The sequence below is a fragment of the Myiozetetes cayanensis genome, unplaced genomic scaffold (genome assembly GCF_022539395.1).
Source record: "Myiozetetes cayanensis isolate MyiCay16 unplaced genomic scaffold, myiCay2020 scf3, whole genome shotgun sequence".
Lineage (NCBI taxonomy): Eukaryota > Metazoa > Chordata > Aves > Passeriformes > Tyrannidae > Myiozetetes > Myiozetetes cayanensis.
This window is the reverse complement of record NW_026087521.1, coordinates 28,876,100-28,892,401: the sequence shown is the minus strand read 5'-3', so window position 1 is coordinate 28,892,401 and position 16,302 is coordinate 28,876,100. Positions and strand designations below refer to the sequence as shown.

Here is a 16,302-nt window from a genome sequence, read left to right as displayed (position 1 = left end):
TTGCCACAAAAAATCACAATGATGGTGTCAGTAAATGCCTCTATACCATGGGGCATCCACAATTCAGCTATAACTGCTAGGCAGATTATGAACTAATGATCAGAAAACAAACACAATGCACAAAGTGTCACTCCTATAACAACAGGCTGAGAGAGTTGATGTTGTTCACCCTGGAAAAGAGAAAGCTCCAGGGAGACCTCAGAGCTGCCTTCAAGCATGTAAAGAGGGGCAACAAGAGACCTGGAGAGGGACTTTTTACAAGAGCATGTTGTGATAGGACAAGGAGTAATGGATTTAAAATGAAAGAGGGCATGTTTAGATTACATATTAGGAAGAAATTATTTACTGTGTGGGTGGCAAGGCACTCAGAGAAGATGGGGATGCCCCCTTCCTGGAAGGGTTCAAGGCCATGCTGGATGAGGCTTTGAGCAACCTAGTCTAAAGGCCCATGGTAGGGCAGTTGAAAACAGATGATCTTTAAGGTCCCTTCCAACCCAAATCATTCTATGATTCTAAGATGAAGTCCTAGCTTATCTAAGCCTACTCTGAGCTGTCAAATTGGCCCCTCCACCACAACAGCAGCTGCATAAGGTAAGGCATGTGGCGAGAAATATCTGCTTTTCACTGAAAATCTACACCACAGCAAACCTGTTCCCATTCCTCTTACCATACCAATCAGGTCAGATGACACTGGAAAGATACAATAGTGTCCACCATTTCAGCTCTTCTAAACTACAACACCCACATCTCTATTAGGATCCTTTTTTCTTGAAGCCTTCCCTTTTAAATTATGGTGGTTGCTAAATTCAAAAACTGGCTTTTATTTGCTAAAGGTGACTCATCCCAAGTTTGAAAAAGTTCAGGAGGATAAAAAAGACTCCAATCACTGTAGGATGTGCAGTAAACAAGCACAACCTTATAGCAAGTCACAGAGGTATTAGAGTGGTTCTTTCCCTCCACATCACTGTCATCCTTCCTGAACATGGCTGGAACTTGGTCTGAGGAATACCTATCAAAACAAGGTTTCTCTCTCTCTCTCTCTCTCTCTCTGTCTCTCTCACCCCTTTATATTACTGAATAGAAAACATGACTTAGTAGCTTTGCAGAGAATTTCTATGCTACGTGTAAGGGATTTCTAGAAAACTCTTATCTAAGAAATATTTTCCATTTTGATGGTTTCACATCCATCTTCTGGTTTAGCTTCATTGTACAGAAACTCATCAGGTAACAAAACAAAAGAGCCTGACTGCAGCAATCAGCAGTGCTGGCAGTGAGTGCACAGAAGCTGTTCCCATAAAAGCTGTTTGTTCAGGTACTAGCAATTGAGGAGGAGCTTTAATTGCATGGCTGCAAGCTCCTGTAATGCTCACAGAGGGGTCTTTGCAGGCTATCGCAGCTCTGGAGGGTGCTGTTACAGACAATGAGCTCAGTAATCCTCATGTTAAAAAGGCCCTAAATATGTATTTACAAGATAGACAGATCTGTTTGGTTTACTGGTTAAATAATCCATGTGTTGAAAAAGCCTTAAGTAGGAATTCACCAGGCAGGCAGGTCTCTCTTGGCCTATTACTGCAGTGGAGGGCTGTTCAGAACGTCACTGGAGACCACACTTTAGTGGCCCATAAGGATGTCAACCCATAAGTACTTACAGGTGTTAAAGTAACTTTATTCACATAAGCAGTCTCACTCGGACTGCTAATCTGAACAAAATTACTCCTTCTTTAGTTCTAAGGAAAAAATACCAGTAAAATCAATCACTTCAAAAGTGTAATGACACAGAAACGGTAAACTTGAATTTGCTCTTGAAATGCCTTCCCTCATCAGAATGGGATGAGTGTTACTGGAAGAGTGAACCAATGTGTTACTGCAGCATTGCACCTAGTGCAATGCTCAGATACGGAAAGAGAAACAAAGAAAACAGGATAAAATTTTCCCCTACACAACTTTTAAGTGTCCAGTGAAAAGAAGTCTACAAAAAGCCTTACTCATAGCCAACTCCAAAAGCTTACCTCTCTTCATGGTTCACTTTTCGTTGTTTGTGAAAACAGCTGACAGCATCTGATCCAGAAATGCTCAGGTCAAAAGGAAACCTCAGCAATTTCAGCAGGTTTGGATCAGGCCAGTGGTAAACTTAAGGGACTTATCTAAACTTACAGTTAACAGATTTATGAATGCAAATACTTATCAAAACATTTATATGAACAGCTGTGCATAATCATAAATTAGCACTTCCATTCAACATGCATAAACACACATTTATTTCCTTATTCTGATGGAAAAATCTGTCCCTTGGGTCTACAAATCAGAACACAATCTTAAGAGTAATAATTTTTGCCCAAAGGTATTAACCAACCATCAGAGCACTATGGGTTGCTCTGCTTAGGAGGAGGTACTGATGATGGAGTAAAGCATCTCGCATATGAACATTCCAATTTCCAGAAGTCCTATTTTCTAGAACATAAGAGGAATCCAAATAGCATCTGTGTAGTTTCTAGCTCATGCTCCAAGAGGGACAAATCTCACATGGCATCTTCTTAAAATACTATACTCTTTCATGACTGCGGTTTCCTGCAAGAACTCTTATCCTTTCATTGTCTGGACACAAAAGGTTCCATAAAAACTGACCACAGAAAGATTTCACCTGCACATGACTCATGTGCTTGTCTGTTCATTTAGTGACAAGCACAGACTTCATGAGCAAAAAAAGTAAAATAAAGTAGCTCAATGGTTTCTAAGACCTGAAGTGAAGAAAATAAGAGTACCTCATAATTTCATATAGGGTCAACTCTACCCTTAGGAACCTCTGCCAGGTACTGGTCTCTATACTGTCCCAATCTGTCAGCATTAGCTTTGCCACATGTTAAAACTTGTCATCAGACACGGGCAGGCTCACACAATGGCTGCCATTCTCCCTTTTTCACTCTGAAAATGTTAAACCTGGCATGGTGGACCGTTGATGTGGTTTTCCAGTCTCCTGAGAGCTGTGTCATTGTACTGAAACAATCACTTGTGTCTAAAAATGAGAACACTCAGAGCTGGCAAGTCTTTTAGGCAATTATTCCAGTCTCCTTTGGACATCCATATCAGCTAACATCCAACCTCCCTCCAAAAAAACCCCTCAATTCTGATAAAAAGCTTCAACATAGTCTTCCTCATATATGCAACAATACCTACCTCAACCCACTGCTATTCCTTGTCAAGGATACCTGCTTTTGCTGTTTGCAAGAAGCATTCAGCTGGAAATATGAATCTTTTCCTATCTGAGATATATGAGTTTTTAAAAGCTGTAATCCCCCAGCAGAAAGCAATCATTTCCTATTTTGCTTTTGCTCAGAAGCTACTTCAGTACATGCATGGTATGAAGGTCTCTGCCCTTGGATAAGGAACTGTTGACTAAACAACACTACCAACTTGTGCCTGCTTGTAACATCTCGTTTCCTTCTGCCTCTTTCACTGAAAGGCTGAATATGTGGGACATATTCAGATATCAGTGATGCTTTCTTTTGACCAGCTTTGTCTTTACAACATTCTTTGTGGTTTTTCTTCTACCTATTTTTCAACTCTTCCACCATTTAAGTGACTCTAGCCCCTTAATTTCTGTCTTACTGGTAATGTTCCAAACCAAGTATATCATATTTCTGTCTCCTGCACAGTAGGTTCAGAAATGTTAGTTGATAAGTGTACATCCATTATCTTATTTGCTCCTTTCTAGCACCAGTATCCTCTATTCTTCTTACAAGAAGAAATTTTAGAGCCAGGGTTAACATCAGATTAAACAAAAGCTGTGATGCTTTTAGTCCTTTCACTCATTAGTATCAGTAAGTGTGACGTATACTCTAAAATCACGATGTAATTCCAGCAGCACAATAAGCCACTCCCAGCCAGACTGGGTGGGTTTGTCCTGATATCTCTGGCTCTCTGTCAGTGATACTGACTACAAGTCCAACTGAGCATTTACAAATCAGTCAATTCCTTCTTAAAAGTCATGATTATCTGGCTATGCCAGAATTGCAAATCTTGTGGTCTCTTTCTGCCAATACCGACTGATGCTGACTCTGCCCTCATCCCAATATCTACAAACAATTAGGATTCCTTTTAGGGCAAGTTTTGCAGCAGCAACATAAGGATGTTCAAGTTGGCTATCAGCAATCCTTCATCATCTTCCCAGACATTTGTTTAAAGTATGGCACTGTATGGACCCTAATGAGCCTCCTTGGGAGTTTATCCTTCCAAGACAATTGGCTCGTGCGTGAGTTCACTGCACTGCGACAATCTGAGCAGAACCCACTGGGCTTTTCTAGCTTACAAATGGAGTAGAAGAGTCTTGTAAGTGTCTAATCCTATCAAATCCACTGCAAGTACAAGTTCATATCCTAGCACAGATTATTGTATGTGAGCCTCCTGTTGGTTTCTTATGATGGTAACTCATGTACTTAAACACTCGCATGTATTTCTAAGCAAGTTCCAGACTGATGAGAGTTTTTCAGGATATTCCTTTTCTTGGAAAGCATTCTTGTTTACAGCATCTCAGTTGCTAGTCATCTTATTTCCTTATCTGGCTGAGTATTTTGCATTTGTGTCTCAGAGTTGATGTATTCTTCATTTACAAACCATTTCTAGGATGTAATGAGGTGTTGCATTAGTTCTTTTTCTGCTCACTATCTCGTTTTAATTATTTTCTGAAATCTTCAGGTTTGGCTTTTAATCCATTTAAAAGTTACTGAGTTTGCCATGGAGACCTGCGAGCAGCTTATCTGTATCCTTTTAGTACAATGGGAATGCTAATATGCATTTTAGAAACTGAACCACACTCCTGACATCAGACAGGTTTTTTGTTGCATGTGACTAGCTAAAGTTCACACCAGAAAGTTGTTATGAAGAAAAAAACCAAGACAAAACCAAGGACCACTAATACAATTCTCCTTCTACATACAATACAGAAATAACAATAAATGTGTTTCCCCTAGACACACGAGAAATCAAACAGTGTGAGATAGAGAACACTCTCTGATTCTTCCAACCAGCTTGCAGACCACAGGGTGGCACGAGCAGAGCTTCTGCACCTCCTCTTCTTTCTGCTTTCACCTTTAGATGGTGGATGGACAGCGATGATTTGAGAAGTTGTCTTCCCAAGTCCTTAGCATTTTTCCCCTTCCCCGATGCTAGTGCCACAGCAGAACAACTTGTGCAGCTGTGCAGGAAATCAGATCAGGCAGCTGGACTACATTAAAAACAACCCTTCTTAAAATCTATTTTTAAAAAATACTGTATTACTTCCCACAACTGTTTCACAGTAAGTAACACTGACATAACTGAGGGGCCAGAAAACATCAGGACAAGTCCTTCCATACAGGAACTGAGTGGTCACAGCAGGGTACACCTAAGCCAGTACTACTGTAGACTGTGACAGCGTTGGACCATTGCACTGTCCTGCTGCTTCTCCCCGGGACTGGCAACAGGAGCTAGGAATCTCCTTTTGACTCTCAGATTTTTTGGGGGATGGATGTATATAGCTCCGAGAACAACGCTCTCAGTTTTTCCAGCTCATTACTTATGGTATGGGAGCTTAACAATGAGTAACCTTAACCATAATATTAACATATGAGTTTAAATTTCGGGAATGCCTCTCATGTTCAGAGCTCTGTTAATTAAAGGCTCTGAGATTCTTTTGTTTCTCCTACAAAATTACCACATTTAGTAGAAAGCGTTCTTCTCAAAGGAGTCTAGACATTTCCTTTCCTATTTAAATTTCACTTGAAACACTTTATTTCAGTCGCTCAGTGAACTTGCCTTGGGCAACTGAATCACAGCTGACAGCAAACTAATGACTATGATGGTGTGATTAGTAGAGATTACAGGCAACAGAGAACCTGCCAAAACATTTGCTGTTGTCATGATGCTTATGCCAGCCATTATTAGGGATTAATAATGTCCACAAAGAGGATTTGATTCCACCAGGTAAAGCCTTTAAAAATTGTCACTGTTATTCTGATTAAATGGTGAAAATTATTTTTATTTAACCATTTTTTAATATATACTTTCTAGATGTGTACATTACTAATTTATATTTAAATATTACCAGAAAAAAATAATTTCTATTACATTTAAGAAACAAGTAGCATGACAAAACACACTTGACAGAGAAGTTTAATATTATATTACACATGGGGAGTCAAAATAGAACTTAAACTCTGAGAATCTTATGTTGCAAGATACCACAATAAAACCCAACCAGGAAGAAACAGAAAATCCCTAGCAACGACTTTTTGAGGAGTTCAAATATAAGTTTGCTTGCTCTGATGAGATTCACTAAGCAGATGTTATTTGATTTTTCTGCTTCCTGGGGGAAGAACTTCATATTCCTCAGGTTACTAGAAGAACAATGGGCTGAACTTGCAATAGAGCATCTTAGCTGTTAAAACCAATAAAAGTGAACTCACTGCATATTTGCCAAAGCTTTTGCCATGCATTTAATTTCCAAATGTCATCCAGTTATATGAAACCTTTAAAAAGGTTTCTTAAGGTAGAGCAAACAGAAGGATAGGATGTTTTTAATCGTGTATTAAAGATATTTAATTATTTATAACCACTCTTATTTAAAATACAGTAACTTGAACCTATGTAAAGACTCAGCACTGTTTAATAATAAAAAGAACCATCTGTTTCTTATGCTTGTCCCTATAAATATTTTGTAACTGGATGATAGTGGAAAACATGAAAAGTTAATGACTGACTGACAAGCAGACTATTTAGACATTGAAATGAAAAGCTAATGAAGAGCAACATCACTAATCACGTTATCATTTTAGGAAGCCTCATATTTTCTAGTGACTCAGAAACACATCCACCCTTGTCACTGGAGAGTGCAACACATTAGCAGCAAAGGAAGATTTGTGGTAGTGAGCACAATTTCTTACAAATGCAATACTTACAATGTCAAATATCAAGGAGTAAGTAACAGAAATTATATTACTTTTCCAATTTGAAGTATGATCTTACAAATGCTCAAGTACACATCCAAGTATCTGAAAGACTGATCTCTAAGGCAGAAGATATAAGGCCAATTGATTCTTAAAGTTAGAGGCAGGGGGAAAGCAATCAAAATTCCAGTGACCATTTTTAATTCTTTACTGCACGAAGAGGGAACATATTTAATAAGCCGTCTAGACTCGTATGTAGTCACCCACTGCAGAATTCTGCTTTTATACTTCACATATTTAGCCTAACCCCAGTAAATCCTGTGACATTACACAGGTATAAGATAAAATAGTCTTTGGTGCCGATTTTTTAAGAAGTATTCCCACTCTTTTTCTGAGAGAAGCCTGCTATCAGCTGTGTAAATGCCATATCTGTAATAACAGAAAGAGAGGCTGAAGTGTGCCAGTGATCTTACCTCATACTCAAAGTCCTCTGCTCTATCTGCATCAGCAGGCAGGCTGGAAAGATATTCATTACCTTCATAAAATTCATGCTCCACTGGATGAAGAGAATGGCAGCTATGTGGAACAAAGCAGTACAACAACAGTAGATGAGGCAATAGGGTTTTTTTAAATTAAAATGTGATAAAACCCCACATTTCTTTGCAGTTTTCTCATCTCAGGACTGCCACTCTGAATGGCACGACAGCCTGAAAGGAACTCTACAAAGAAGCAGTATGGGCTGTTTTCTTTTCAAAAGCTCATGCTCTGTCTGAGTTAATTTTTCTGGGTTCATTTTTTGTCATATTTGACACAGGGTGATTTCTTAAAAGGGTCTGGTTTCAGTCAAACTGTTTAATTGTGACAATTTGGGATTTCTTACACTCATAAAGGTACTTAACTCCAAAATTCACATGCTGCATCATGGCTGGGGGCAACTCACTAGTTCTGGTCATAGTCTTGAACATCCACGGTCTACAACCCACACCAGGCTCACAAACTGTTCAAGAATTCACATAAAATAACTTGCATTATCCTCTTCTGTTAAAGTGGTAACAGGGTAGTGAAGTGCACTTGAGCAACCACACATTTACAAATGTCAGGAAACTGCACTGTTAAATGGGCTTGGTACACAAAGAATGCGGTCTTTACAACAGCTCTAGACCAAAGGCTGGATTCCAACCATGAAACACTCAGTGTGGATCTATCTTCTCCATGCTGAGGGCATGGGAACTTCAATTGCTGTAGCCTGCAGTTTGGTAATATCCAGTAACAACTCAAAAATACACATATCATGTTCCTTGTTGTGCAGCAGTTGGCAGTAAGCTCAATCCATCTTACCTACAATTTCTAAAAATGGACCTACATCAAAGTCAAAAGTGATATATTCTCCATTAGCATCAATTCTGAACAGAAGCACAACATGATATAAAGTCAGTGAAAAAGCTCTAGGACTATCACAATTTTGCTGGCTACAGACAGAGGGTCTGTAGGGTCATCTAGGGTCACCCACTACATGATGTTACTCATGTGGTGGAGTCAAAAGAGGAACTCTATACCCTATTTATGTATAAGTTCTATCTGCTGGTGATTGCATCCAATTCTGTTCCAAAGAATTGAACTAATGGATAATTTAATTTATACAATTTGCCATATGACAGGTGAAACTGTATTTTTTGAGCTATATATTTTTGGAATTGTTTTGGTTTTGATAAGGGGACCTTCATATTAAATAATTTGTTTCCCTGATTTTTTTGTAATAAATTTGGAAGAACAGAAAACAGCAAGACAAGCTCCTTCTAGGTTTGAAGAAGCCTTGTTGGTACTCTGGAACCCAGAATAGTTTTTCTTCTTAACCAGGGCTTAGTGTATGATGAACAAACACATGAACATAGAGCAAATATCGCCAAGATTCCTTCCCGTAGCTCTAATCCACAAGTAGAGTTTAGGAAAGCTGTCACTGAAGTATGAATGGGACAGTGGTTATCAAAGACATTTGTAATTTATTTAAAGTGTTCCTGACAGCTTTTCAAAAGAAGGCTACAAGCTACCACTGCAATGCCTCAATCCCAAGGTAAAATGCAGAAAAACATGAATCATACCTGTCTGAAAGTAGAAAAGGGCAGATATCAGGAACTGGCGGTGTGGAAGGCCTTAGTTTGGCCAGAGCCATAATGTGCTCAAAAGTGATGTCAGTCTGAGTGCTGGCATCCATAAGCTGAACATCCTGAGAGCTACTGTGAGCTTTGCTAACTGGGGCTCGTCGTAAAACCTGAACTACAATTGGCTCCTTGGCATTGCGAAAAGCTTCCACTGCTTCTTCGTGAGTGGCCCTGGAGAGGTCCTTCCCATTGACCTAGAGAAAAACAAGAAAATATAGCAAAGGTTAGAGAAAAGGCAGCATAAAAATATGGATGTAAAACATGGGGGAATGAAATACTTGTGTAGTACGTCAATCCACCTGACGACATTGACTGGACTATATTTTGGTATACATGCAAGAGGGAAGATACAGCTGGAAGGGGAAATAAATTCATTAATCTTTGCAAGAAATTAGAAATGGTTAGAACCCTTCCATAATTGTCCCACCTAATGGAATCCAAACACAGCAAAGAAACTACAATATTCAGAAAGTGATGTAAAAATATTTATCTCATGCTATTTTATTCATCTCATAAAATGGAAATAAAAAAGGAGGGGTGCCTTTAATTTTGAATTTCATAATTTTCTGTGGTATGCAAATGTTTTAAGGATTTCAGGCATAGCATTGTTAATAATGCAGATGTCAATAAACATGTCTCTGATGTCTAAAAAGAAACAAGGTCAATTTTCAATGTTTTGTCACTTATCTGCTGTGGCTATTATACAACCATTAAGACCAAAGATAGTGACTTGACTGATGTAGTCAGCTGCTGCTTTTTTAAGGAAAGAGAAATCTAAAACAAACCAACTGAATAAATAATTTGCTATGAACGGGAAAATAATAAACCTTCCAATCTAGATGAGGCCTTAGGCTATTAAAAAAGGTAACTGCAAGGATGGATTATGCTAAATTAATATGAATTCAGGTGTTTAGGGCAAGATTTCAGCTCACTACAAAATGTGAAGGCCAATTTGTCAATGGTAGTCAATAGCTAAGCCCTTGTACACAGAAAATACTATTACACCGTTTCCAGAGCAATGGAATCACTGTTGACTGCTATACAGGACTTAAATGCTGTGAGCTACTGTGGAAATGAAGTGATCCTGTGCTGGGGTAGAAAGGCAGGGCTTTCTAGTAAGAATTGTGAATATCTGAAGGTACCAAAACCTGATTAAGATTTGTATGCCTAGGAAAATTTCTACACTGGTAGCAAATCAGAAATAGGATTCTACTGAAAGTTCATCTCCAGTTAAACTTTGTTGTATAGACAATGAGTCATAAGACTGCTTACTGAATTAAGACTAAATCCTCTGCAAAAATGGTACAGACCACATAACTGACTTTCCCCAACATTTGCAAATACTGGTTGAAACAAAAATTTACTTGCCACATCATTCTTTCATTCAAGAAATTCTTGGAACTTCCTTGTCCAAAAAAGAAAAAATTCAAACAAGAACAATGTCAGCAAACTTAAAAGAGCCTCTGTAACTTAGCAGCCTTCAGCAACATTTTGGGGCAGCATGTGCAGCCATAGTCCTGCCTATTTGTGTGCATGACTATTATACTGTTGAGCATTAACTACACATATATATCAAGTCAATACATTGACAGGGTATGTGCTCAAATACAAGGCAGAACCATCCTTCCTGTGATACAACTTCCAAAGGAGCAGTGATTTCATGTCCACATTACTCATCACATATCACCCATGAGGACATGCAAAAATGAGGACTGTAGAATAGCCACCAGTGCAAAGATTAGCCAATCTTTTTACCTAACTCTGATGCTGTCTGCAGTGATGAGAAGGTTAAAAATGTTGAACAGATTTCTATACACAAAAAACCTCAAAATTCCCTGTGCTGTATGCCTGGGATACTCAGAAGTTCCATACTGCTGCAGCCTAGACAGTGATCAGGTAATACAAACACAAACTAGTTTGGTCACCTAAGTTCAAGGTTTCTCCAATGACTGAAAATATTAAGATTTAATGTTATAATTTTATTAATGTTATAATTTTATTGCTTAAATTATCATCCATCACATTATAACCTTGGGTTACATTAATCTAAGTTACATGGAAAAGTATGAGTCATATCTAAGAGGAAGAGCCAGAACAGTCAAAGAACAAGTTATGTTATAAGAAAACCAAAGAAATTTACCCAAGGAGAGTGCTTCTGCAAACACTTTCCAGGAAGACAAGTTATGCTGCCAGGGTGGTCAGACTCAGCCCCATCTAACAGGCAATTAGAGATAAAGCTTCAAGCCTGGGTCTTCTAGTCACTCTTCATTTCTAATCTCTGCTTCATTCTTGTTTCTACCTCAGATCCTACCAAGGACACAATTTTTCAGTTTCTGCAGTTTTTGTAACAAGAGTGTCCTATACGCTCTCTGACGAACTCTCATTCCTAAGACCCTAAGAACAGAAAAATTACTTTCCTAACTCCCAAACACCTTTTGATACTTTGAAAGCTTCGGATAACTATATGGTGTTTCTCCTAGAATTAAATGCTTGGGAATAAATACCACGTAGCACCGTTTCAAGTTTTCCCATACTCAAGTATAAAACACACAATCCTTCTGTATCCCAGATGAACCACATGGATTTTGGCTCAAGCCGACCATTTTATCACAGATTCACATCAGCAAATCAAAGAGATACAAAATACAAAATTACATTATTAGTTTGGTTTTTTTTTTTTAAACCAGAAGCTCTGTTTATTCACATCAGTCAATACTTATCACTTACTCTATGGAAATAGACATAAATTCACAGCAATGCTATTTACATGTAAATTTTATTTCTAAAGAATAATAATATTTTAAAATCACATGAATGTGAAAAAATCACAAAAGATACACATTTTCATTTATCCTGGGAACCTATGGTTGACCTCTATTTTCATTTAAATGCCTATTTATTATATAGACTTTGAAAACATTCCATCCATTATGTTGGTTTCCTCTGAAATACAAGCACACTGGACCCAATACTTGTTTAAATTCTCACTTGAAGTTCATCAACACACTTTCTCGATCTGCATAAAGGTCACATAATTTATGAATGCAGCCTTTCTCAGAAGAAAATCTATAGCTGAATTACTATGTGCTGGCAGCTGTCCTGCCCACTTGGGGCTGACGAGAGTTTTTTGAAAACCTAAAGCCAGTACTACAGACGGGGTTGGAAGCTCTCTTCATGCAGCTTCTTTAAGGATTTTCAGCCTTCTGCATTATCCCCCAACTCACATATAGTTACCCTGGGAGCCATAGACAGCTGAGCACTTATTTACAGCAAGCCATTTACAGGTTCTTAGTGGATGATTAAATAAATTCCTTGCCTAGGAAAGGTTACTTTCAGTGGAATCCAGGGTACTATTTTAAGTGGATAGACAAATCAGTCACTTTTAACAGTCAACACAAAGACATGGGAATACATTTGTTGTAGCAGATGGGCTAATTAATCCACAAGCAAGTTGTGAATGTTAAGTAAAGAATATATCTTTTCTCAAGTAAACCATCCTCCTGCCCTGTTTGATTAAGCTTTTGTTTAATGGACACTTTCCCCCACCCCCTCACATTCCCTCCTCCTGACCCGCCCTGATATTGGACACACTGCTAAGTCTGAACCACTCGTCAACATCTCCCCCAGAGTGACTTGTGGCCACTGCCTGGATCACGGCCATCCCTTCTGGATTCTTGCTCTAAATCCAGCCACATGCAAAACTTCATCAGCATCAGAAAATAAACAAGGAAATAGGCTTTGTCTTTCATGCAAACATCGACTCACTTTGGCAAACTGCCACTTCCAAATGCCAGCATCATTGTACATATGCTTATTCCCACTCACAAAGAGGTAGACAGAAGAGAAGGAAGGACAGGACTAAATCACAAAACATTGACTGTAACAAATGTAGACAACAGGTTGTTAGGTTATCCTCATGTTATGAGTTCTGAAGATGAAAAAAAAAAAAATCAGTCCTTTGATGAAGACTGCTTCCAGGATTTAAGTGCCTGTGACTGAGAACTTAAACTGCCTTGTCTGTCTTCTAACACTTTTCTGCTCTTGATAATTTAATACAGGCCAGAATTTTTGAACCAAAAGGGCCAGAACTTTTGTAGCCTTTACTTTTTCCATATTATGAGAAAAATTAGGGAAAAAAGGAAGAAATAGGAATAGTCACGTGAATGCAACCATCACAAAAGGTGTTGCATAAACAGCTCATGAGATAAACCTCCTGTCCTCAGCAAATACCTCGCATATGCAGGTTGAAATTTAAGATCAATTCTGCTGAAGTAAAATCCTTTCAGATGCTTCGTTTATTCAGTAGAGGCAAAGGGAAGAATAACAGGAGTGCTGCGTAAGAGCAGAGATGCCTAGACATAAGGCTTTCATAGCAAAATGACAGAGATGCTGTCTGACATGATGATGGAGTTCACACAAGGCTCAGTGTCCTAGGGGATTTCAACACCGATAGAGAAGATGTCCCTGACCTGACAGGTGCTAAATCTATTTTCATCACAGCAGTTGCTTCACCTTCAGTCTCTCACCCTAAATACACCCAGGCTACCACACCCTTAGTGCATCCTTGGACAGCAGACTGGCACAAAGATTGAACACTGTCCCTACGTTTGACCAGTCCTTCTTTAGGACAGGAATTTGAGCCCTCCCTAAATGCAGGCCACAGGAAAAAAAAGAACAAAAACACACGACCTTCCTCCCAGACTTAAAGCTTTTGGCACATACAGACTCTAGAAAACTTCCACTGCTGAGGAGCAACAGCTGTGAGGCTCCGTGGGCAGGACTGGGTGACATAGCACTTGTGAACTACCAGTGACACACATGCCGAAGAGGACACTGCAAGTCTGCTGCTAACACAAATGTGATAGCTCATCTACTGAAAGGGCATTTGACACACTGACCTTTTAGGTTACAGTTAAGTACTAAACTGCATTTCTTCAGCAAGTTAATCTGAGAGACAGCAAATTCAGCCATTATACAAGAGCACTGTCTCAGTCAGGGTTCATGCAAGTTCAGTAAAGGGACAACTTTTATTATGCTGGTTAATGACATTTCCTCTTCCTTAGCCAGATGAGTTAAGCAATCCTTGTTCCAGTTTGATCCTTTGCCGCGCTGACAGCAAAATCTTATCGTCCCTTCTAAAACCTACACAAGCTGCTGAAGATGCAGCTTGTACAGGGAACGGACAAATAGTTCTCATCACAACTGCAGTTAACTATAGCAAACTAGTGAAAAAGGAAACTAATATGGATGAGCTTGTGCAACTTCAGTTCTCCAACAAATAGAAACTCATTTAATATCTTTTTGCTCCATGATTTTGCCTTCTCGACCCAGTCATCTCTAACTAAAAACCTCTGCTAGAAGAAGTGTCTCCCAAAATTGTGTGCAGAATCATGCTCCATGTTTTGAAAGAAAAATCAAGTCCATTGTAAGCAAAGCAATCACTGAAGATTCCCCTTAACTTTAAGAGGAGGTTTGGGGTTTTAAATAAAAATTTATTGACTGCCTAATTGCATTTATGGTACTGAGTATAGGAAATGGATGGTGTTTTAGATGCAAGGTTGCTTCCAGCTGGCTGAGTTAGGCACAACAATCATTTACCATAAATGCCTGTGAGTATTTCAATCTCCTCCAACAGTGTATGGACATTTCCATGCTTAAAGGCTCTGTGGATTTGGGCCCTCACCTTGGGACGTCTCTTAAATAAACACTTAGATGATACACTTCACATCTCCAGGATAATTATACCTGCTCCAAGTTTTAAATCATTACTGAATTTGCAGGTTTAATTTGTGGCCAAAATGCAAACTAAATTTCTGTACTTCACAACATGGAGCTTGGCAGTCTGTGTAACTGGAGAATAGGCTCTCCAGCTCACAGCCGTGTGTTAGAGCAGTGCACATCTCACAAAGATCCTTTCAAGTCCTTTAATACTGATGTCCAACAACATCAGAACAGCTCAGAAAGCACAGTTCAGAAAGCACAGCAATAGCTCAGAAAACATTCACTTGAGTTTTGGAAGAGAGAATGTAATGTTATCTGCTGTTCTCTTGGTTTGTGTTATCTGCAATTTTCTTGGTTTGTGAGTAAAATAAAAACAACAAACTAAATTTAAGAATCACTGTATTAGTTTTCAGAGTGAGATTCCCAGAGATAAGAGCAGGTACACATGCATTTGTGATCAGCTACTGCTATCCTTTTCTGACTCCAGCAATCTGCCCAACAGTGACTCATTGCAACAGCCACTTTTCTCGCATCCTCTTCCAGCTAGTATTCCAAGTCTCATTCTCCTTTTCCTTCCTTTGTTAGCTCTGGTCTCTCTCTTAGGCTGCCAGCTTTTCTCACCCTGGCACCTTCTCTCAGTGCGGACTCTTCTTACTCTCATGCTTGCTGATTTCAGTAACTTCCATCTTTCCTTTTCTGATCTCTTCTCCACAAAGACCTCCCACTGCTCTCTCACTGAACCTGTCTCCTACCCTCAGGTTGGGAACACTGGCACTTGTCATGCTCCCACAGTGACAGCTGGAGAGTCTGAACCCCCATGAGGTCTGCCTTCACCAACACCTCCTGGTACCAACACGAATGCTCAGCTAACCCAGATGGTAATGCTGCAAAGCTGGGGTGTATTTACTATGCAAATTGCTTTTAATATTGACAAACAGTTTTTCTGATGATATTAAGATTCTGCCTGAGGGTAATAAAGACTAAACTAGTTGTGGCATGCATAAAATACGTTGTGTTACTTCTTGATATAATTAGACCATCATTTATTACATTAATCATTGCAAACTTTTTCTATTTATGGATAGGACAATAATTAAATCTCTCAAGAGATCTACCACATGCAGCAACTCTTTTATGGTGGAGAAAATGCAATCAAAGGTTAATGTGTGTGCTCAGAACACGTTTTATCTCTAAGCCCTTGCACTGAATGCTGTATTCTCCTGCAAACTTCATGGTGTCCCTGCTCTGTCACAAGCTGACTCTCCAGTTTCTCTTAAAGGCTAGGTATTTTTCTCAGGGAAGAGACTCTTCAAAAGATATTTGCCATTAAAGTTTTCAGAGATCAAATTAACAACATTCTTTAATCATGTGCAATTCCCAAAGAATAATGGAAGAGGCTGAATGGCACATTTCAGGACTGTAAACAACGTGTAGTCACTTTTTTCCTTTTCAGGGAATTATATTCTAGGTTTCACTAATAGAAGAGTTTCTCTTGCACTTCT

The 16,302-nt window shown here is 39.0% G+C and overlaps 1 protein-coding gene across 2 annotated transcripts in view; it reads right to left on the bottom strand.

The window, feature by feature from the left end:
- Positions 1-16,302, bottom strand: part of PDZRN4 (PDZ domain containing ring finger 4) — a 231,546-nt gene that overhangs the window by 32,848 nt on the left and 182,396 nt on the right. For both annotated transcript variants that reach the window (XM_050325400.1, XM_050325401.1), the window contains 2 exons: positions 9,020-9,273; positions 7,394-7,496 (listed from right to left, as the gene is read on the bottom strand). In XM_050325400.1, coding sequence (XP_050181357.1) covers positions 7,394-7,496; positions 9,020-9,273 — 357 coding nt within the window. The remainder of the gene's footprint in view (positions 1-7,393; positions 7,497-9,019; positions 9,274-16,302) is intronic.